Below are 23,504 nucleotides of genomic sequence, written 5' to 3' on the forward strand. Positions count from 1 at the left end.
TTCACCAGTACTCTCTCCATTCTAATTTATAATCCATTTATTCTAATTTATAATCCATTTGACTTTTTGTACCGAGTTTGACCGGCTCAGCTTATTCTTTTTTAAAAAATCAAAGTCATGTCTAAAGTATATTATATGCTAAATAATATCACAGTAAAAACTAATAATAATTATAAATTTTTAAATAAGACGAGTCGATCAAACTTAGGATACAAAGGTCAAACGAATTATAAAGTGGACAGGAGAAAATATCTTTTAGATACTTGAACATGCGATTTTCTAATTTTTAGGTATAAACAGAATTTCAGCATGATTTATAACTACATATCTATTAAGCAAGAAAATATACAACATAGACAATTAAAGTCATAAGTTTAGAGCTATATATTTTTTACTAAAACATAACACATGCACTGCAGTAACATAAAATTTCGATTTTTTTCATTCACTCACTTCTAAAATTACTAAAAGTCGTAGCGTTTCTATAAAATTCCGTCAAAGTTTTGAATCTTGACGCTCTTAAGTGACTATATATATAGGTATATAGTTCACAATCATTATTAAAAAGGGAGGGGGTCGGCTTACGTTTGTCATGCATCGAAAAACATAAAATACTAGTACTCACTCCGTTCTAATTTATATTTTATTTGACTTTTTACACTAAATTTTATTTGTATAAAAATTATAATTATTATTAGTTTTTACTGTAACATCGTTTAATATATATTTTATTTTAGGTATGACTTTGATTTCTATTTTTCACAAATTTTATAAATAAAACGAGCGGATAAAACTTTTAAAAATTCACACGAATTATAAATTGAAATAAATTAAGTACTTTATTGTAGGATAGATGTATGTGTTTTTGTGCAAGGAACCGCTGAAGTTTGTACTAACAAAATCCTTGAACAAAACAAGACAAATCAAGATATTTTTTCTACTTTTTTTATTGTCATTTTATTTTGTTCCGTGAGCACATCACACCACCATCGACATGGCGAGTGACGACGGGTTGAAAACCGAAGCACCGAACACACGCGCACCGCAGGCCGCAGCTTGTCAGTTGTCCGTATCGCCGCCCATCGCCATGCTCGCCTACCTCCTCCACGGCCCAGCCGCCGCCATCGCCGCGGCGCCCAGCGCCTTCCTCCTCCGCTCCCTCCCGCCGGCGAAGACCCCGTTCCTATCCTCTCTCCCGCGCCCGGTCTCGCCGAGGCGCGCTGCCGCAGCCGCGTTCGCCTTCAACCCCGCTGCCGCAGCGGCCCCCATCGTGGCGTCGCTGCTCGAGGGCCCCGTGCTGGTCTGGGCCGGCCGGCTCTGCCTCTACTACGCGCTCCTCCACGTCGGGCTCGCCGGCTCCCCGCGCAACCCCTTCCTCTCTCACGGTAATACACGCGAGGTTCGACGCGGTGGGTTCGTTCTGTTGGCGGCGGTGTTTCGGGTTCGGGAATGGGAAGATGATTGAGGTTTTCTGATGCGTGTGTGCTTTGCAGAGATCGGCGGCGAGGACGGCGCCGGGGATAGCGACCTAGGGTTCTCCAAGTGGGCCGAGAAGCTCCGTGGCGGTGCCTCAGGTTTCGTGCAGTTCTCTAAATTTTGTTTGCCCGATTACAATTGTTTGTTTGCTTATTTATTTATGCATTCCTCGGATTTGTCGTTGATGCTCTGTTCGGTGGAAGTGGATGCTATGAAAGAGTTATACGGTTCTGCCCTTCGGCATCTGTAAGGAGATTCTGGATGTGAAAAAGATATCTTTTTTTGCAGAATCTGATTCTACTGCCTTGCTAGGAAGGACCATATAGTACATGACTACATGGTGGTAGGTGGTTCGATGTCTTTGGCGGAATTTGACAATTCTGTTCCTTTTTTCTGTAGCAGTACTCTGGAATTGAAGTGAAATTCTGTCCTTAGTAAGGGAGTGTTTGAATGCACTATACCTAATAGTTAGTTGGCTAAAAAAATTCTATTGGAATTAGCTAGCTAACAAATACTGCCTGTGTTCCAAATTAAAATTCGTTTTAGCCTTTTATTGTATTCATACAATAATTAGTGTATGTGTTTTGTATGTGTCTAGATTAGAGATGTCAATGGGACCCGATACCCGCTAACTCGTGGGGAATTCCCCTATTAGGGTATGGGTATGGGACAAAAATTGTCCCCATGGGTATGAATATGGGACAAAATCTCCATCCATTGGGTAAACGTGTATGGGTTTGGGAAGCAAAAATCCGAACCCGATTACCCATGGGTATTTCATACGTGTACACCTATCATGTTTGTATGAATGAGTTGAGGCCGAGTCGGCCACCAAGCGTAGCACGACAGCGCACTAGGCCTAAGTTCTAGCCCAACAAGGCAACACAGCAAGGCAACTAGCAGACTAGCAAAAAACAAAACCCTAAAATAACCAGCCATACGCTACGCCCTATCCAGCCGGTCAACCGCCGCACGCCTGGACGTTGCTCTGGCACTGCACACTAGCGACTTCACCAGCGACGAGGAGCACCGCTGACTGCTAAGAGCCTAGGATGATGGTGACGACCATGGATTCTCAGGCGCCAACGAACTTAGATGGTGACCCAGGAAGGTGAACAGACTCTATTTCTTTATTTCTTCTATCGGTCCCGAAGTACTAATTTCTTTTCTGATAAATGGATGAATGGATTATGGTTCATGGATGAGTGCTTGCCGATGTGGTGATGTCTGAAATCTGGATAGTTTGTGCTAGCTGTTAGTACCTATTTATCCCTTAATTGGGGATGAGGACCCACTGGGGACCCGTAACCCGAATGGGGATAGGTATGGGATGAGTTTTGCACCCATGATGGGTATGAGGATGGATCAAACATGATGGAGATGGATCTGGGATGCTATAACCCGGTGTGAAATTTCTCATTGACATCTCTAGTCTAGATTCATTATCATTTATTTGAATATAGACATAAAGAGCAAGTGATAAAACGAACTCTATTGTGGTATGGTACGGAGGGAGTAGTTGGCTAACTATTAGCTAATTTGCTAAAAATAGCTAATAGTTGAACTATTAGTTAGACTGTTTTGATGTCTTCAGCTAATTTTAACAGCTAACTATTAGTTCTAGTGCATCCAAACATACTTTGAGGGACCAGAGGCTAGGTTAGCCCCTGCGTTATGAGAACGCGTAGGGACCAGGTACTCTTGACACGCCTGGCTGGTGCCTACCCTCGTAAATCCTAGCGAGCATAGCACCACGGGGATTCGAAATTGAAGAATCCATCTTCCATGCTAATCTAGCCGTACTGGGATGAAAATGTGCTCTCTTTTATATATAAATATAATAGTGACTAGTAACCTCTCAGTAAGTATTTTTAACTTTCTTGAGATTTATTCACATTCAGCTTTAACAAGGAAAAAGCCTGAACATAACCCCAGCGGTCCTCAAGGAAATTTATGGATGGAAACATACATATACTATTACATTGTTTTGTAATGGACGAGAAGGTGAATAGTCTTGAGCTTCTTGCTGATCAGGTGAAAAAGATGCTCAGCATAAGAGAAAGCTAACTAGCAAATGGAAGCCCACGACCAAAGGCACACTGAAGAGAACCTACCGAGTACGTTCAACGGATGAAGGAAGGCGGATCCTGAAGGAGATTGCTTCAGTTCTGTCCCAAGATGATCATTTTGTGGATGCTTCGTCTCACAAGGTAAAATCTTGTATCAGTTCAGAACAAGTGATCTCATCTGCCCCTTAAAGCATCATTTTGTGAACAAATATTGTCTCATCACCTGTAGAAAGAGGTTTTAAACATGTTACTTTTTTTCTTTTGTTTGGTTGTTACTAAATCGATATAAATTATTGTGCAATCAAACTTTTCATGCAATCATCGTATAATCAAACTACCAAAATTCATGAAAAAAATCTTAAACAAATTATAGATGTACTTTATTATTTACTTTACCAATATATCAAATTTAAGTTTTAATTCACACTATGTTAAGAGATATAAAAAAGATAAAATTCTATCATTTATAATTTTTTATGTATTAAGTAGGATGAATTAGAACTTGGAATTTGATAGATTGATTGCATAGTTTTTTTATCCATGCCCCTTAAATAATGAAGTACATCTATAGTTTTTTTTTAGATTTTTCATGACTTTTGTTAGTTTGATTGCATAGGAAGCTTGATTGGATAATGTTTTTTGGCTACTAAATCAGTCGTGTTTAAACTACCAATCAGGGTTGCCAAATTAGGAGGGAAAGTGCTCATGGCGAAAGTGTTTGCTGCTACAACGTGAGAGCGTTGTTCGATGAGCTTCCAACTCCTCACTTGCTTCTGGAGATAACACCGTTTCCTGCTGGACAACTTACGGACAACGACTACCGTAAGGCAGAGAGGCTTGAGATGGTCCTGAGGCTCAGCACTTCTATTTAAAAAACCTGGGGACTGATTTTTCAATTTCCCCTAATACTTAATTTGCCCAAGTTGTAAATTGTCTTCCTATGGGCCTGTAAATTGACGCAGTTGGCAAAGAATCACTTGAAAACACAAGTTCTGGTTGCATGGATTGATCCATTGAGATACTTTAGTTCATTAATTTCCCCTCAATCCCTGGGAATGCCGAAGAGGATTTAAGTTTCCAAACTAACTCTAATTAACTGAATTTTCCATGGGTAAACTGATAATGCTATTTGATTAGTTCCATAGCATCGCCCCATGACCACCCTATGAAAGTGATTAGTTCTCGGCGGGAGCATCATTATGTCTATGAAAGTGATTAGTTCCCAGCGTGAGCATAATTATTTCTGTTCACTCCTAACATCTCTGCAGTGCTGCTTTGAGAACATAGATGGATGAATAGATGTGTATGCTAAGTCACCATCACGTTACATGCAAAAGATAAGCAGAGACTAGACATGCTGGAATTCAGAGAAACTGCAAACTGGAGAGCTAGCTTATCAGACACTGAAGGCAGCAAGGGTACTGAACCACACGGTCATGTTTCGATGGCTTCACCTCAGAAACTCAGCACGAGGTAGCATGTCATGTATGGATCAGTCTCCAGGAAGAAACTCATAACCTAACCACAGTTCTTTCAGCTACAGCAAATCTCAAAAGGACTTTGCATATTCTTCACGTTTGGTTATTCTGAGGAACTCGAAGCTACATGTCCATTGCATATCCATAGTTTCAAAAGCCAAGGATGAGTTGCCACAGGCAGTGCGCGCCTGGGAATGGTGTCGTGCCCACTTCTCTTCACCTTATGGTGGAAACACGCTGCTGCATGCCGTTCACGACCAGCTTCGAGCCGCCTCCACCTTGCTCACTGAAGTTGGCTGTGGGGCGGAAGCCCACCGAGGGCAAGCAGCCGCGGTCCTGGCTGGCTGCTGAAGCACCTGCAGCGTCAGAAGAGGGCGTGCAAATGGGGCCACTTTGGGAGATTACGCTGTTGCCAATGGTCTTTGAGCACATTGAACCACTCGACGCCTGGTACTGCTGGTTCTGCTCCTGGGGCTGCTGCTTTGTGTTGAGGAACCGCCCTCCTGAGCCACGGGCCCGCTTCATGGCATGACGGTGTCGAGACTCATGAAGGTATGGCTGCGAAGAAAGCAAACTTCGTAATGCGTATTTGCCAGGTGAACTATATAGCTGAAGTAACAGAACTATACAGCCTGTATAGAAATGCAGGGCTAGTTCATGCAGCTTTCAGATCAGAGAAGAACAGATGAAAACGTGGTGCAGAAGCCAAGAAAAGCTTGGTCCTAGCTAGTCACAAAACAATTATCTTACAATAATGCTTGGTGACACAAGCCAAGAACAATTTGCTAAAAAAAAGTTAAGCCTATGGAAAACCCACTGAAAAACTAGCAAGAGGAGGTTTTGTGACCTCCCTCTGAATATGGCCAAGACCTAAGAAAAATCTACTGTATTCATAGTCAAAGCTCTGAATGCAGCAAACGCTGAAGAACAATGAATATGGCCTTGTTCGGTTATTGATATTACATGTGTATTGGAGTGTATTGGGTGAGATTAAGATGGATTTTGACTTGTTATGGATTTAAACCGGCTCAATACCACCCAATACATGTGGATTATCACCAAAACAAACAAGCCCTTACCGAATCAGCATCAGGAATCGGAAAATCAGTGTGTATTACCTTCCGGCCTTTCACCATCTTGTTCTGCGCCTCCAGTTTAGCACGTGTCTGCCTCCTCCTAAGGATTGCATGGTATTGTTTTGCATTGACATATATTGGTTCTTCTTCTGCAGGTTCCGCAGGCAACATAACCGGACTATTTGTTGTATCATTTTGCTGGGGATGGACCTAAATGCGTATTACAGGAATGACGACATTAATGAAGGCTCATTTGTTTGGCAACAACAAAGTTTTTTTAGTATGAAGGAGCCTATGTGTTAGTGTTATCAAGAATGACAGCTAGCATGATGGCCAAAATTGTGGTAGCATGCAACTATGGTTTTGTATTCCTTCTATCTTTTATTTGAAGATAGTTTCCATTAAGTTCCGCGCAAATTATAAAAAACTAAGAGCGTTGGTCGAAACACGCTACAACAAAATTTTGTGTGCATTGCCAAACATCAAGTAAAAGCATGATTTACCATTTCTGTTGCTTTGAAAAATAATCAATCCAGAACTAAGGAAACAGAAATAATGTGTTTCACAAGGATCCTTCGTAACACCTAGTATACAAGGAGTCATGGACGATCTCTCTCTGCAATGAAAATAACTGCAAATGTATCACAGAAACCATTGTATGATCTTGTTACTCTAAATGTTTGATGTTTACTTGCAGAATGTGGCCAGAAAGACAGAAACTGAAAAGTTAAGGGTGAATGTACAATGGTATGTGGAGCATATCCTGTCAAGACCCCAACGCCACCATAGTAAGCATCAGCAGTATAAGGAATATAAGCCTGGAACAAATGTAGGAATTTAGCTCAAAGCAGCACATAGGATTTAAGAAAGCAGCACTTCTCCCTCAAATGGAACTTACAAAAGATGGGTTGTAATCTATTTTTGGGGCCAAAAAGGCAGACCCTTCCTTCCCCAAGGACAATACTGGCTTCAATGTGTCCTGATTATCCTTCCCATGATCTTCATCATTGTCTGAAGACAAAAATACACTTTTGTGATGGTGTTAATGTATCAATAAACCTTATTGTATGTTAGTGAGGAATATTGTTTCAAAGGCCAATAAATAAATAAGATAATCGGAGATTTCTCAAAAAGCAAATTAAGGGGTCTGTGAAGCTGGTAACAGGAGCAAAGAAATTTTTTATTCAAAAAAAATACAGGAACATCCACATCGAAGTGACTAAATTTCGATGCGCCCAATTATAATTTGAGTCCATATAAAGAATATCTGGCTATGAATGAAGGTGCACATACAAGAATATGAAAACATCCATGTAAAACTGCATGAACTCATAGTAGAACTTATGGATACTGGCACTATAGCATAACAGAGCAAGTAAAGTAAGGCATCTGAACATATTCAACTCAGAATTCATCAGTTCATAAGATTTCTTGTGAAGTAAACTTTAAATCAAGCTGTATCCCAATGTCGATGGCGCAAAAGAAAAGATAAAGAAATAATGATAATTGATAATGTGGTTGGAGATAAATAATTACCTGATTGAGTTGATGTGTGTTCATCTAGACTGCTTTCACTCACTGCTGATGCTTCTGGGTGAGATCGATCAGACTCTGATGATGAATCCCTATCACAAACTTCATGGCCTGGATTTTTCATCTCATAACCATTTCCTGACAAGGAGCCCTATACATATAGTCTAGCTAATGAGCTAATTATCTGTGGTATGGCAAGCAGACAAAGGTTTACATCATAATTACCAACACTTACATGGTTAGACTTAGACTTGGGATGGACATAATGATCCTCCATTTCCCGTAAAAGGCACATGCATTACAAAATGGTGTCACTGAGCTCCAAACAACATTTTGCTTCTGAGAAATCAGATGAACTGACACCTAAATGAACATGAACCTGTGCGGCAAGTAGTCAGCGTTGAATTAGCCGAGTTGACAATAACAAGCTAAAGGACAAGCGTATGCGTATTGGATTGCGACCCTACTTTATCAGTTACAGCTTTACATCTATTGCAGTGCTAAGTGGTATTTGCTTTCAGTGGATTATCTCATTAACATCATCAGCCAGGTTTTTTTTCCATCTCAGATGTTTGGACAGTGGAAAATACTCTAGAAAATCTTTGTTTTATACCGAGAGTGGATCAGCACTGTATATCACTAATTTTGTGCCTGTGAGTTGTCAGTTCCGAGTAGGTCCTCGTAGGAAAGATGCTTCAGCTGTTCAGAAGTTTATTACGCACTCAGAAACCTGGCTCGACAGTCGACACTCCCCTGAAGTTCTCACATGCATATTCATACCCTCAAGATGACTCTTATCGCACATCTATAATTGAATTAAGAAATCAACACAATCTACACAAACTTAGATTCAAGTCATCTAATCCTAGATAGAATAGAAAAGGGATTGCAGATTCCCATCCACCCCAACTGCCAAAAACATCAACGCGCCACCCCAGGCAACCCACGAAATAGTGGTCAGCTCACAGAACTTGCGCTCGGATTCTAGGAACAACAAACACATCGTGCAATGCGAGCTAGGCTGAAGCCTGAAGCCAAAGCTTATCCAAGCAAGCATGGCCAAGAAAACCAAATCAAACCGCAGTGCAAGGCTAAGGCATGGCAAATTTCCAAGCGGAAAATCAAGAAAACCAGAGGGGGAAAGCCTTGTGAGTGACAAGATTGAAGAAAAAGATGAACCGAATCAAACCGCAGTGCAAGGCTATAGGCTAAGCCGCTAAGGCATGGCGAATTGGCAACCCAGCAGAGCGAGCACGATGCCACTCTGGCAGCGGAGAGCAGAGGAGCCATCCATTCTGAAGCGACAGTGAACTCAAGAACAGAACTGACCAATCGAGGACTCATTATTAGAGGGATCAGGAGGAGTGTACCTGTATCTCCTTCCTCTCCCCTTCAAGTTTCTCTCTCTACCTTCTTCGGTCCCTTGAACCGTATCGATAGATAGAGAAATACGTCGAAGCAAGTGAGAGGCCGCTCCTGCTGCCAAATATATGCGGCTATGCGCCTACTGTACAAACAAAAAAATGTTTCGCCCTCCTCTCCGCTGCTCGGTGCTCACACGTCAGTCACCCCCGCCTTGAATATTGGTAGGTGCACCAAGAACCAGACTTGCTATGTTTTCATGGGTTCTGTTTGGGACCGCGGCATTCGTCACCGCTACGTGCAATGTGGCGAGTGGCGACCTCAGCCTCCACCTTGTGGCACGGAAAACGCGAGGGCTGTTCAATCTCGCGATCGCTGTATCTCCAGCGGTGAAAGGAATCATCGATTCTCATGAGCTGTTTGGTGGGTGATCCTCGCCGGCCGCAATCCTTGTTCGGTTAGGCCAATCCACGAGAGGATTGGAGGGATTTAAATCTCCTCCTAGTCAAAATGACTAGGAGGGGATTTAAACCTCTACAATCCCCCTCTAGATTGATGTGGTGTAACAGAACACGCCCTTAAACGGTCTCAAACCCTCTTTTCTTTTCTTTTTCTATTTCTTATTTCTATTTTCTATTTATATTTCTTTTATCTCCTTTTCTTTTGAACAAATAAATAACTAAATAATCTTGGGTGCTAGAAAAATAATAGTCTATGTGAGGTGCTTCTAACAATCAAATGTATGCATATGATGAGATGACTAGGGGGGAAATTTTGGGTGAGATAAAAAAAGAGGAGGGGTTAGGAGATTAGGGTTCCAAACCTCGGGTTGAAATTTTGGGATGTTACACAGAGGAACCAGCAGGAGCACGACGACGTGCGCGCTTTCCGATCTTGACTTGACGGAGCGGCGGGTGGACTCATCAGTATTACAAAACCCACATTTTTTGTTCTCATTCCAATTTCTTTTGATGAGGTTATCTTTAGTTAGAATAATCCCTTTAACCAAATACCACAGAAAGATTTTAATCTTTAGGGGTAAATTTAGTTTCCAAATCAGCTTGTGATTAAACATTTGACCGTTATCAATGAGAGCCTGATACATTGATTGCACCGTGAACTGACCAGAAGATGTTTCCGTCCACTTAAAGACATCTCTATTAGAGCTCTATGTTGGTCTTACTATATATAAGGAAACTATATCAAGTTTCATTTGATAATAAAATTATGGCGTTTGGAACTAGATCGAGGTTCATTTGATAATAGAATTATAGTTAGCAGCACCGAATGCACCAGTAAGGCATCGGATAGGAGTTGCATTATGTTGAAGAAAGGGCGACTAAGACAGAATGCATTTGACACGCAGTTGATATGGCACTCAGAGAAGTCTGTAACGTCTTCATGGATATTCATAAGGGCATAACCGCATAAGGCATTAAACATATAAAGTGTGTCATTGGATATCCTATCGTACAACAATGTGAGGAGGCCTATAACACATGTAACATATACGATGTATTGTATCCCATAAAATCATTATAAGTTTGAAAAAAGAATTTTAGCACTAGAAAATAGAAAAATTTCCTAGAAAAATCTACACAAATCCTAAAACATTCTAAACAATATATAAACATGTTTTTAAAACTTTTGTATTTAAAAAATATGAGATGCAATAGCATTTATGTATCATACACTAATACTAAATGCATTCATGTTATGCATGTGCCGATGAAAGGTTTTCAAAACATGTTCACTTATCAATTAGAATGTTTTTGAAAAGTGTTGGCGTTGATCTGGACGCCAAACACTGGAATGAACCACCTCTCTGCGGAGGCGCAGACGGTCCGCGTCACAGAGTCGGACGGTTCGCGACCTGGACGCAGGAGCGACTCCTCCTTTGCGTACGTCCAGACGGTCCGCGCGTAGGGCTTGGACGGACCGCGATGGCACAGAGTGTTGTCTTCTTCACATCAGACCTAGGTCTCACCTCCCAGGTGAGATCCCATCGGAGAAGAGAGATACTAGGGTCTTTCTTGGCGTCGGCAGACCACTCAAAACACATCTAGTCGACGTAGCGCCGAAGAGAGGTGGAGATTTGAGGTAGAGAAAGACTAAATTAGGGCTAAACTAGAGCTACTCTTAAGGTAAAAACGATAAGTAGATTTGATTGAATCGATTGTGGAGGTTCAATCGATCGTAGCTCTTCGTCTATAGAAAGGGGAGGTCTGGACCCGTTATAAGTCGGTTCCTGAGTTAATCCCACAGGTTTAGCTAACAAACCCCGCAAGAAATCCAGAACCCTAATAGATTCTGCGCGCGTGGACGGTTCACGCCACTACGGCGGACAGTCCGGATCGGGGACCGGCCACCAGACCTTTTTCTGTGCTCAACAAAAATCTTCTAGAGTTTCTAGGTAATTATACTTTTTAGCTAAATCGTTTTTTTATGCGCATTAGATATTTTCAAAACCTTTGAATCTTTTACTTGGATTTTTTATCCAATCTATATCTGGATTTTTAAAGCTTAGAGACATTTTATTGGATTAAATCAAGTATTTGCTAATAATTTAAATTACCACTTCAAACTAGACCATGGAGGTAATTTGAAAAAAATAGTTTATAAAAAGTATGTATGATTTTGGAGTTTCATAAGGAAATTCATAGTACAAAAAGTAGTTTAGAGAGCTAGAGTAATTTTTTATAAAAAACGCATTATTACATCAGTTTTAAATTTGGAACTCCAAAAGCCAGCCCAATAGAAACCTACGTAAAAGGCATATAGATTAGACAGATATATAAACGGAAAAGATAAAAAAAAGGCAATGTCCTGTTTCATGGCCGGTAGGTCCCACCAGCACGGACACGTTGGAGCCTCTTCAATCCACTTAAGTCGCATTCCCACGTCTCGCGTCCGCTCCGCCTGCCTTCTCTCTCCTCACTTAAACCCTCCTCCGCTCGACGACACCACACGAAAATATACGTCAGAATAAACCGCAGCAAATCTTCTCCGGCACCGGCAGCGCCCAAATCCGGCAATCCGCTGCTCCGAATGGACTCAGGTTACAATCCCCGGACGGTGGAGGAGGTGTTCCGGGACTTCAAGGGCCGTCGTGCCGGGATAATCCGCGCGCTCACCACTGGTATGCGACCGATTCGTGAATGGATCGACTCTCTCTTTCTGCCTAACGATAAGTCTTCAGTTCTTCACTAATGATGTTTCAATTTTTCTGCCATGTGTGTGGGTTTCGGATGGTGCCGTGACTTATTTTAGCTTGTTGTTGCTGCAGATGCGGAGGATTTCTTCAAGCAATGCGACCCGGGTGAGTAAATTATTGCTTTTACGTAGCGTGATTTTGGGTTGCTTTTCTCCCCAAGGTTGTGTTGTGCCGTCGTCCGGATTATTTATTTAGCAAGTATTGAATTTATCAATCATGGTCTCATGGATGACTGTACTGCATTTTTTCCCCAATTTGAGAGGAGTGTTCTGTTATAATTCTGTTCAATATTTGTTTTCGGTTTACAACAAGGAATATTCATAGAGTGATGCCTTCAGAATTTTGAAGTATCGGGCATTGATTGTAGTATTAAATAAAAGTGTCACACTGGTCCTGAGGCAAGGGAGGGGCTATTGAACTGCGGAAGGTCGTAGGCTCGTAGCAGCAGCTTGACCAGTACTGTATGGTTCATATTAATCCATCGTACACTGATTACTCATATTGGATGGCTTTTAAGATATTAAGTTCCTAAGATTAGGACCTTTCATAGTCTCCACCTTTATATACCATGTGGTACTGTGCTAGTGCGGTCTGTGCTTACATGAATGCCTTCCAAGCTGTGTGGGTAGAAAGTTGTCTGCTGCTGGACTGAAAGGCGCCACATACGCGATGGCGGATGTGCCTGTTGAGTTTGGGGGTTGGGTTCAACATCAGTGGGTCCTGCTTGGTGGGTGCAGTGTGATTCTTCTGGCCTAACAATAATTCATCTATTTCTTTTGCTAGGAAGGGTTGGCTGCATGCCTGCAAAGATAGGAGCTATATCTATATCTTTCCTGCTTTGTGTATGTAATGTAATGGAAGGCTGCTGGCAGTTGAATTCTGAACCCATGGTGGTTAGTGGTTACTGAACTTGGCTGCTCTTGGGTGCAAATCTACTGTTGCACCCCATTGACTTAATATCAGTGCTCCTGGGATCTGCTTGATGATGGTGTGGACCGTGTGGTTTATTCATAAGATAAATTAGTGATGGGGCATAGCTAAATTCTACCTAAATTGGCTTATGCTCATGACTAGATTAGTGAAAGCATGGACATTGGACCTTTTGGTTAGGAATTTCATTGTTGCCAACAAATGCCTTTTAACTCTGTTCCCTAAACTAGATAGAAAATGGTGCACTGTAACAATATCCAGTTAGTAAGCTTGGAGGGAGGGAAGCTCATTGACAATTTCAAAGAAAAAGCAACGTTATATAAATGAAATGACACCAAAAGGTATTTTTGGCATGTGAGTATATTAAACGCAAGGGATTTCAGGTATCTCGAACTACTAACAAAAAGGTTAAGTCACCTTATCCATTCCTCCCTAGTGGACTGAGTATTGGTTGATCAGCAATTTTGGCGTTACCAATATGCTACAACCCTTGTTTTGATGGTCTCCTCAGCAAAAGAAAAGCTTCCAATATTGATCAACTTCCAAATTTGGACATGGGCTCCCCTTCTATTGAATTGGACGTCAGTTTCATACTGCATGAATACATGCAACACACACGCACAGTTATGCTGAGTAGCTGCTCACTGGCTGATTTAAATCCCTGCACGCAACGTGTGCCAACAGTGGGTGTACACGAATGGAAATAAAACTTCTGTAAGATACAATGCTTCATTAATATGTGCGATTATTGCACTGCGGGGAGGACACTTCTGTCCATGCTCTTTGTAGGCAGAGCTTATTTGTCCATTTTTGGAGGGAGAACTATGGTATGATTTAAGATTCAGTGGCCTGCATAAACTGTAATCTATAGATGTTGAAGCCTTAGTTAAATTATTGTTTATTGTTTCTCATTTTTAGGGAGATGATGATGATGATCTTGATATGGTGTTTACTGTGTCCTTGGAAGGTTACCTGTTGATTTGCCTTATTTGAATGTAGATGTGAAGTGATCATATTTAGATAACTGGGTTAAATCATGTCCAAGTTCTGAGCATTTCCATCCCCTGTTTTCATAATGAGATGTATACTGATCGTGTTATTAATAATTACCACAGATATATTTCTACAGCTTAGCATGACCAAGTGTTCTCTTTTGCAGAAAAAGAAAACTTGTGCCTGTATGGGTTTCCTAATGAGAGCTGGGAAGTAAATTTGCCTGCTGAAGAGGTGCCACCTGACCTCCCAGAACCAGCATTAGGCATAAACTTTGCAAGAGATGGAATGCAGGAAAAAGAGTGGTTGTCCATGGTTGCTGCACACAGTGATGCATGGTTACTTTCTGTTGCATTTTACTTCGGTGCTCGATTCGGTTTCAATAAAAATGACAGGTTAGTTTTCATTCTATCTTTATGGAATCTGTACTGCTTGCCTTTCTCTTTTATCCGTGAAGTTTTCCTACTTTATGCAAACCTTTCCTACAGGCTGTAATGCTTGTCCTGCAAAACGTTGGACCCATTTTGATAGGTAACAGATACAGATAACATAGTACAAATTATAAGTACTATTTAAGAATTGTGAATAAAAATGAACCTAAACAATGTGTCATCCACTTGGAATTGTTTGTCTCACAAAAAGAATAACATAGTCAAATCACTAATACAGATTATAAGTACTATTTAAGAATTGTGAACAAAAATGAACCTAAACAATGTGTCATCCACTTGGAATTGTTCGTCTCACGAAAGGAATCACATAGTCAAATCACATAGAATGGAGTTTTTGGATGAATGATGAGTATCCTCTCCGTTCCAAATTGTAAGTCGTTCTAACGTTTCTAGATACATAACTCTTTTTTTCTTCTCGAAAACACGCAGGAGAACCGCGCCCCTTTATATATTAAGAAGATAGAATAAAAAGGTCTAAAATAGACCATACACCAGAAGGCCTCCTTACGGGGGCCAGAAGATAGCATACAAAAAAGTATTCATCATTTGAAAACCAACACACCACCCTAGGGAGCAGCTGGAGAGGCAGCCAGAGAACATAGGCCCTTTGTCCCAGCTGTTTCTCAACGACTTCTTTCCTCATCTGCCAAAGCAAGGATAGAGGTGAGGCATGGAGACAATCCATCGAAGACACAACTGTTCCGATGATTCCAAATAGTCCAAGCACCCAGGATGATAAGGGAGTCAACCTTTTTTGGTAAGACCTAAAACCACATCTGAAACTTCTTCCCACCAACATAGGAAGGAGGTGGCAGACGGCTAGGGGGCAAGGGAGTGCAGCCCAAATTTTGAAAAAGCTGATACCAAAAGATTCTTGAGAAGGAGCAAGCCACCAGAAGATGATCTAGAGTTTCTTCAGCTTGGTCACATAGAAGACATTTCTCAGGATGGTTTAGGCCTCTTTTAGCTAATCAATCAGTTGTCCAGCATCTATTATGAACAACAAGCCAAATGAAAAAGCGACACTTTGTTGGAGCCCAAGTTTTCCAAACCCTTGTGTAGTGCCCAAAAGAAACTGAACCCATGAACAACCCATTATAAGCAGATTTTGCAGAGTACTTTCCATCTGGAGCAATATTGAATATATGTCTGTCTTCAATTCCAGGCTGAAAGCACACCATCTGGAGCAATTTTGCTCAATGGTTGAAATCATCTCCCATAGATGAAGGTAATCAATCAGCACACCAACTGAGAGAGCCCCTTTTATGTCAGCGATCCAATTTCTGTTAGTCAAGGCTTCACACGCAGTCGTGCTGTTCATAATCTGCTTAGGAATTGTAGCAAGGAGTCTAGGAGCCAGGTCTGCAATTCTTCTACCGTGTAACCATTTGTCTTTCCAGAATTTGGTATTGACCACATCTCCAACTTCAGTGAGCACAACCTCATTAAAGAAGAATGTGGCCTTTTTTGGAATTTTAATTGGGAGACCAAACCCCAGGGCCTAGAGGGGTCGGTTTTAGACAGCCAGAGCCATCTAATTCGAAGGGCCCAACAGAGCTCTGTTAAACTGGAGATACCCAGCCCTCCAAGCTAAAGGGGGTGGCAAACCTTTCCCCATACCACAAGGCAGTGCCCGTCTTTCACCTCTTTTCGACGTCGCCAAAGAAAACCTTTCCTTATTCTGTCAATGGCATTGGCATCTAAGCCCCATTGTGGGATATCCACTGCCATTGCCATATAAACAGTCATGCTGGTAAGGACATGCTGAACTTGGACTCTTCTCCCTGCCTTTGTCAATAAGTCAGCCTTCCAACTTGAAAGCTGGTCAGCAATTCTATCAATAAAAGGCTGGAACTGCTGCCTGGATAACTTGTGCAAGGAAAGAGGAAGACCCAAATAACGACAAAGGAACGAAGATATTTCACAGGGCAGCAAGCCTTGGGCCTCTGCTCATATATACATAGATGCATAGCTCTTGCTATGCACATAGGAATACATCATCTCTCGATATGTAGTAAAAACTATGTATATTTCAAAAATTCAGAACAACTTACAATTTGGAACAAAGTGAGTACTAAAGAACTGTGAATAAATTTGAATCCGGACACAGCGGACAGTGTGTCATTCGCTTGGAATTATTTGTCAGCGCTAAAGGAATGCCATAGTCAAATTGCACAGAATAAAGAAATTTGAAACTGGTTCGAAACATGTTAAACTGGAACAGTGGTAATGTGAAATGTTTCCCATCATTTTGTAATGTTATCATGTCTTACTAGACCTAGGTAACTGAGGGGATTCAAAGTGATCTGCTAGGGCTAGGATTACTGAAATTTTGGTTTTAGTCAGTAAACTTCCAGTAGCATTTGTGATGGATTCAGTAAGGAGTGCAGATTTGGTGCCCTGCTTAGCTAAAATGCTATGTTGCAATGTTTCGAAAACCATGTATGTACTACACATAAAGTTAAATATAGCCACAACAATTCAGTTTGAAATTCATCCTAGATGCCAAGAAAGACAAGCAATCAACCTGTTACTGTTCATCATGTGCTGACAGTGACACTTCTTTTTTATCTCAGCATCAAAGATAAATTTCAATCTGAATTGTTGCGGCTACACTTACTTTAGGTGTACTACGTACATGATTTTTGTGATGGTTTTTAAAACATTGCAACATGGTATTTTAATCATTTAGATAACGAGGGCGCCGTATGATTTTCCTTCGGTAAGTATGTCTTCTTCGGGAATGGGTGGGTCCATGGGCGTGGGGATTTGTCCTGGTATGGTTAATGTTAGTGACATATCTTCAAGAAAACCATTATTTCTGGCGTTTTTCTCAGTTTGTACCACTGTTTGGCAGTATGGTTCACTAAACTTACCTGTTGTTATGCAGGAAGCGCCTCTACAGTTTGATTGATGATCTTCCCATGGCTTTTGAAATTGTTAGTGGGAAGAGTGAAACCAAGGCACCAGCACCACCAAGCAGTAGTAACCACAGCAATATCAAACCGAAGTCTAACAACAAAAAGGTGACATCTGTTTTGAAATATGCCTATACGGCTATACCATGAGTTTGACTAATCTTGAAATCCTTCATTTAAAAAATATCTCTTTGCTATAGTTAGTTATCCATAAAGCGGAGCAGTGTGACATTTATTTTTCATCCATTTCTTATTTATTTCTTGCTAGGGGTGGTAATAGATCACGATCTAGATGTTTCTTCATAATTCGTTTGAGACCTTAGTTGATTTTAGTTCAAAAATGAATGAAAATAGATCACGATCTTAACCCGATCCTATCTTTAAATTTTATAGTGTAAAATTTAGAGTCTTACCACCACAATTTCTTGCATCTCCTCAATCCATTTGTCATATGTTTGGTCTTGCATATATATAAGCCTCTTGGGTAGTATTTGTTGTCGCTAACCTTAACCTTAGTTCCTCAGTGTGTAAAATTTATGTCATGGTTTCCAACACGTTAGTTGATAAAGCTGTGAAACTTCTTTTCTGATTTCTACAATCACCCTGTCAGCATTGCTTCCACCCAATCTGTGTTAGTTTGCTGTCTGTCGAAAGCTCATGACCTTGTAAGTTATTTATGGAAGCTCAATTTAGTTGTCGAATTTCTACACCTAGCGTTCTTTACCCAAACCTAAGGTCGAGGGGAGCATTCAGAACACTACCCATCCTCTGCATAAATGTATGTTTTACCCTCTTCCCCTCTGAAACGTGCAGAAACCACCGGAGCCTAAGGTGAAGCAGCCAAAGCCGCGTGCCCCTGCAGAGGAAGGCGAGGAGGAAGATGGCAGTGCAAGCGAGGGCGAGCACGGGGAGACGCTGTGCGGCGCGTGCAAGGAAAGCTACGGCCCCGACGAGTTTTGGATCTGCTGCGACCTCTGCGAGAAGTGGTTCCACGGCAAGTGCGTCAAGATCACGGCGGCCAAGGCCGAGCACATCAAGCAGTACAAGTGCCCGTCCTGCACCGGCGGCGGTGGCGTCAGCAACAGCGGCACCAAGCGAGCCCGCCCATCATAGCTGCGACTTTTAGTGATGTAAACTGCTTAGAAAAACTGTTGCGGACATAGCGCCCATCATAGCTGCGACTTTTTAAATGGTGGTGTAAACTTTTGTAGTGCGACTAGGCCGTTTGTCACCCTATCATACTTGGCTTCAAGTAGGTTTTCTGTTTTTCAGTTTTCATTATCATACTCGCTTGAAGTAGTGTGAATGAATGGCGTAAAATATCAGACATCCTCTATAACAAAATGACAAGTACAAAAACAATGATATATGATCGTCTAGCGGTAACATCAAAGAAGAAAAAGAGTGGCATGTCTAGGGGTACCAGTGCATTTTGGTGTTCTAGGTGTAAGAAGGGATAAAGGAAGCCCAAAATTGATATAAAAAGAAAAGGCAATAAGAGCTCTTATAGATTAGATTAGGATCCCACTTTCTATCTAGAAAGTTTTACTAGTCCTTTATATTGCAATGTGTCAAGCGTCAAAGGATCGGACGAAGCAATATAATTTTGAACCAAATGGTTTTGATCGTTGGTTATCATTCATAGTAATAATATCTCGGAGTTTGCAACGAATATATCAAACTATATAACCATTAACTGAAATATGCCTGTGGTTACTACCCTAAGAACCATACCCATTTGACCAATTGAAAAAGGATACTGTCCAAATGTACGTCCGAATCTTTTTTTTTTCTTTTCCAGGGGTACATGTACATATTTAAGTAATTAAGTAATTGTTTTTCTATTAGACCATAACGAAAACAAAGGCTTTGTTGTTTGCTTTGCTTCAAGTAGGTTTATGTTTTTTAGTTTTCACATTAGAGCAACGATTAAAGTTTAGTCTCTACCCTATTTGCTTTTAGAAAGTGTTCATTGCTCATTAAATGACTCTAACAAAACCACCTCTTAAGAGACTAGGACTGAAATATTTTAGTACATCCCTTTAGTTCCAATGTTTGACAATTTAGAGATTAAATATGACTAAAATGTAGAGACAAACAAGCCTTTTGCATTTGCATCACTGTATTCATCTTATGAAGCTCGTGTTTGGTTCAGCTTCTGGGCGGCTTCTGGCCGCCAGAAGCGGAAGCGCCTCCCAAACGTGTGGCTTCTCGCGTGGCTTCTCCGGGCCACGCTTCGGAGAGACGCCACCCCGCATCGGGTACGCAGAAGCCGCCCGCACTTCGCTTCGTCCGAAAGTCACCTTCACTTCGCTAGGGTTTCGTACCTCCCCCCAACTCTCATTCGCCCACCCACCACGGCGTCGTAGCTCCCTCTCCCGCAGCCATCGGTGAAGGTTCCTCTCCTCCCCACCCCATCGCGGGTGCGCGCATCTCGTCTTCGCAGGTACGGATGTTCCATCTCCTCCATCCCGACCTTTGTTCTCCTCTACCGTCGCGCCCGTTTGGATCCGGCCATTGCACTCTTAGGGTTTCGTACCTCTCCCAATCTCCTCCGCCGCCCCGCTCGTTTTGATCCGTCGTTGTTAGGCTTCCGAACCTCCCCCTAACTATCCTCCGTCGCCGCGACGGTAAAGATCCATCGTATTGTGTTGTTAGGGTTCCATACATCCCCCATCTACTGATTAGTGATTAGGATTCATCCAACGTCATGCTTGCTGGGTTTATCCCCCCTGTATTCAATATGAATCAGATCGGGTTTAGGGTTTGTACTAACGATTTACGTTTGAAATGTGCCCTTCAGATATCCGCGACAAATCAAGTTCTTCATCTTCGATACAAAGGTTCACTGCAACAAAGGTGATGTTAATCTGAACTTGGTGGATATTTTAATGTGTTCGCAGGTGCGGTTTTAGGGTTATTCAACTGTTTAAGGTTATAGGGTTATTTAACTGCTTATTAAGTTCATGGTTTACGGTTTCTTTACGAGTTGAACCCAAGTTCTATTTGTTACCAGCTGAGCCAATTCATGTCAATACCTGGATGTTAGTAGATTGTCCCCATGTCATACTAACGACCTAAATCCACATCAGATGGATTCAGCAAACTCCATAGCCGACAAGGCAATTGGAAGGATGCAAGAGATTGCGGACAATATATTTTCCGTAGTGAGGGAAACAATCCGTCCTGGACGAGGCTTGACCTCATTTGACGCTACCAAACTTCGTGTAGCATTAGAGGACATTGCTTGCATGATGGAGCAGGACTCTCTGGTGTTGCAAGAGTATTTGAACAAGGTCAACAACATTAACGACCATGTTGACGCCGACTACGAACCCTCAGACTTGTCCTCACCAACCCCTGCTGAAGAAGACCTCGGTGAAGACTAGGACTTTGCTGAGCACTTTGAAAACTTTTGGGGTGTTGAATATGAATCAGATAAGATGCCTTCCTTTAGTGACAATGAGGTTTAAGTCAATACATGGTTAACCTGTTGGTAAGGGTTTAGGGCTATGTAAATAGGAGCAGACTTTTGGTTAGTGCGCAGGTGTCATCTGTTCCATGTGTTTTGTGTCCATGATCGGATGGATTCATGTCACGTATGGTAGTGTATGTAATAAGTCGAACCTCAATCTTAGCAGTTCTGCTACAACCCTATGTTATTATGGTTCCTTCAGCGTGTTAATTTGCCTCTCATTTCGAGTACACATCCTTGTTCTTTAACTGTATACTTGTTTTGCATTAGATGGAGAAGTCTGGCAAAGCGATTGCAAAGTGGGACACAAGAGCATCTAAGATTTACATAGAAATTTGTGTAGAAGAGGCGAATGCACGCAACAGGTCACAACACTTTCTAAATACAAAAGGGTAGGCTAACCTCATTAGGAAGTTTAAGGAACGCACTGGCCGCACGTACACCAGGGATCAAATGAAGAATAGGTGGGACTCTTTAAAGAGAATGTACATGCAATGGAAAACACTTAATGAAAGGGCTACAAGTCTTGGTCGAGACCCTCATACTGGATCTATCAGTCACCAGATGAGTGATGGGCTAAGCAAAATGAAGTAAGTAGTCTTTATTTTTTGTAGATTAGGAATACTGATTGGCATCTGAAAGTAGGAAATTCTATTTTACTGCAGGCAATGTCAGGGTGTATTATGTTCAAAACTGTCCCGCTTGAGAATGAGGACGACCTTAAGATAATGTTTGGACCCATTGTGTGTACCAATGAGACAACCCTTGTTCCTGGAGTTCAGGATGCAAATTCATCGTCTGATGGTCACGAAGAAGACATTTTAGCTGCCGGTGAAAACAACACACCTGACCCCAGCTCTACAGTCAAGGGAAAGCGTAAGGTGTTGCATGACTCTCCTAAACCTAAGAAGAAAAATGATCTGAGGGATGAATACATGAAATGGATTGTCGATGCTTTCGAGTCCAGGACCTTGAGCTCTTACAAGTCCATAACCTCCTTTGACAACGACCCCGTGCGTAAAGAGGTTGCTGCTCAATTAGAACAAGTGATCGAAGATGGTGTAGCAGAAGGAAGCGACTTACATTTCTTTGCCACTCATCTATTAATGGAAAAACATTATAGAGATGTGTTTGCTACCCTAAAGACCAAAGAAGGAAGGAACGCTTGGTTGCGCCTTGCTTACGAGAAGACTGAGAAGTCAAATTAGGTATTGGTCGTCCTATTATGCTTCAAACTGTCAGGCGTATGAGTATTTTTTCGTCGTCCAGTGCTGTTACAAACAATCAGTCGTTTGAGTTTTTTTCGTCGTCCAGTTCCGTTACAAATAATCAGTCGTTTGATTCTTTTTTTCGTCGGACAAGTATTTGAATTATTCGAGTTCAAGTAGTATTTGCAATAGTAACAGTTGTATGTCTGAGAACTATGTAATTGTGTCAACCATGTTGGACTTATGATAAATGTACAACCGTCAGTTTGTTGGTATGTTAAACTGCTGATTGAAGAAAACCGGTTATTGTTTGTATCTTTGCAGATGTTTCAGCCTGATACCGATCATTCAGATGATGAGAGGGATGAGGAATTAATAGTTGTAGTAGTGGCTTTGGATATATGGGGAGCTCATCAAGTGGGGTTTCCAAAAGAAGCATGGTGGAAACAGGTATCCAATGGGTTGAGCAAACATTGGAGAATAGTGATGATTGCTATGACATGTTTTACATGCGTCGCACTGTGTTTCATCGTTTGCATGATACGTTAGTGCATAATTATGGTCTCGTACCAAGTCGTGGAGTAAGTACAAAGGAAGCGATTGCCATTTTCTTGTGGGGATACGGGGGTCCACAATCTTTTAGACAGATAATGAACAAGTTTGGTCACTTATTCGAAACAATAAGCCGCAAATTTAGTGAAGTCCTTTAGAGTAGATTCTGTTCACACTTCAAGGATTGCACATGTGCCATAGATGGAACTCACTTTCCCATGTCTGTCCCAGCAACGGAGCAACTAAAGTATATTGGTCGTCATGGTTACACATCGCAGAATATCATGTTGTTTGTGACTTCTATATGAGGTACACATTTGTCGTCACAGGTGGGACTGGTTCAATGCATGATACTAGAGTCTTACATGATACTTTGATCACGTATGGGGATAGGTTCTCGTATCCACCTGAAGGTATAACTATATTTTAGTTTTGTCCCATACGTTATTAATGTGTTTCATATGTACTGAAGTACAGATTTTTGTTTGTTGCAGGTAAATACTACCTTGTAGATTTTGGTTATCCGAACAGGAAGGAATACCTTGCACCGTATAAGGGTCAGAAGTACCGTATTTCAGAATGGCAAAATGCGAGATAACCAGTTGGTAGCAAAGAAGTTTTCAACTTTGCACACTCTTTCCTGTGTAATGTTATAGAGTGATAGTTTGGGGTCCTCTAAATGAATTGGAGAATCCTTCTCAATCTACCTTCATTTTCGCTTAGGAAACAATGGAAGATAATTATTGTTTGCATGACACTGCATAACTT

General features: G+C 41.5%; 3 protein-coding genes across 6 annotated transcripts; 2 read left to right on the plus strand and 1 right to left on the minus strand.

Annotated features, from left to right (window-relative positions):
* Positions 1–953: 953 nt before the first annotated feature.
* On the plus strand, positions 954–4,580 carry LOC100193042 (uncharacterized). 2 transcript variants are annotated; one of them, XR_004851183.1, is made up of 5 exons: positions 954–1,385; positions 1,494–1,722; positions 1,789–1,819; positions 3,511–3,686; positions 4,223–4,580. XR_004851183.1 is itself a non-coding variant. In NM_001138210.1 (4 exons), the coding sequence occupies exons 1-4, from the start codon at positions 1,088–1,090 to the stop codon at positions 4,415–4,417; spliced, it is 750 nt and encodes a 249-aa protein (NP_001131682.1). In that variant the 5' UTR covers positions 1,059–1,087; the 3' UTR covers positions 4,418–4,545. The 2 variants fall into 2 exon arrangements, 1 of the variants encoding a protein (NP_001131682.1); NM_001138210.1 differs by lacking the exon at positions 1,789–1,819 and having other exon boundaries at positions 1,059–1,385; positions 1,494–1,574; positions 4,223–4,545.
* Positions 4,581–4,834: 254 nt separating this feature from the next.
* LOC100280919 (nuclear transcription factor Y subunit A-3) lies at positions 4,835–9,135 on the minus strand. 2 transcript variants are annotated; one of them, NM_001153839.2, is made up of 7 exons: positions 9,003–9,135; positions 7,868–8,011; positions 7,636–7,783; positions 6,998–7,110; positions 6,843–6,917; positions 6,142–6,309; positions 4,835–5,581 (listed from the first exon to the last, which is right to left on the minus strand). In NM_001153839.2, exons 2-7 carry the CDS (start codon positions 7,925–7,927, stop codon positions 5,240–5,242), a joined length of 906 nt encoding a protein of 301 aa, NP_001147311.2. In that variant the 5' UTR covers positions 7,928–8,011; positions 9,003–9,135; the 3' UTR covers positions 4,835–5,239. The 2 variants fall into 2 exon arrangements, with proteins under 2 accessions (NP_001147311.2, XP_008651394.1); XM_008653172.4 differs by lacking the exon at positions 9,003–9,135 and adding an exon at positions 8,246–8,977 and having other exon boundaries at positions 4,836–5,581.
* Positions 9,136–11,914: 2,779 nt separating this feature from the next.
* Positions 11,915–18,821, plus strand: LOC100382843 (putative RING zinc finger and PHD zinc finger domain family protein). 2 transcript variants are annotated; one of them, XM_023300547.2, is made up of 7 exons: positions 11,915–12,133; positions 12,281–12,313; positions 12,992–13,965; positions 14,057–14,105; positions 14,298–14,526; positions 17,474–17,609; positions 18,315–18,821. In XM_023300547.2, the coding sequence occupies exons 3-7, from the start codon at positions 13,876–13,878 to the stop codon at positions 18,612–18,614; spliced, it is 804 nt and encodes a 267-aa protein (XP_023156315.1). In that variant the 5' UTR covers positions 11,915–12,133; positions 12,281–12,313; positions 12,992–13,875; the 3' UTR covers positions 18,615–18,821. The 2 variants fall into 2 exon arrangements, with proteins under 2 accessions (XP_023156315.1, NP_001169011.1); NM_001175540.1 differs by lacking the exons at positions 12,992–13,965; positions 14,057–14,105 and having other exon boundaries at positions 11,982–12,133; positions 18,315–18,781.
* The last annotated feature ends 4,683 nt before the right edge of the window (positions 18,822–23,504 follow it).

The sequence above is a fragment of the Zea mays genome, chromosome 7, assembly GCF_902167145.1.
Source record: "Zea mays cultivar B73 chromosome 7, Zm-B73-REFERENCE-NAM-5.0, whole genome shotgun sequence".
Taxonomy (NCBI): domain Eukaryota; kingdom Viridiplantae; phylum Streptophyta; class Magnoliopsida; order Poales; family Poaceae; genus Zea; species Zea mays.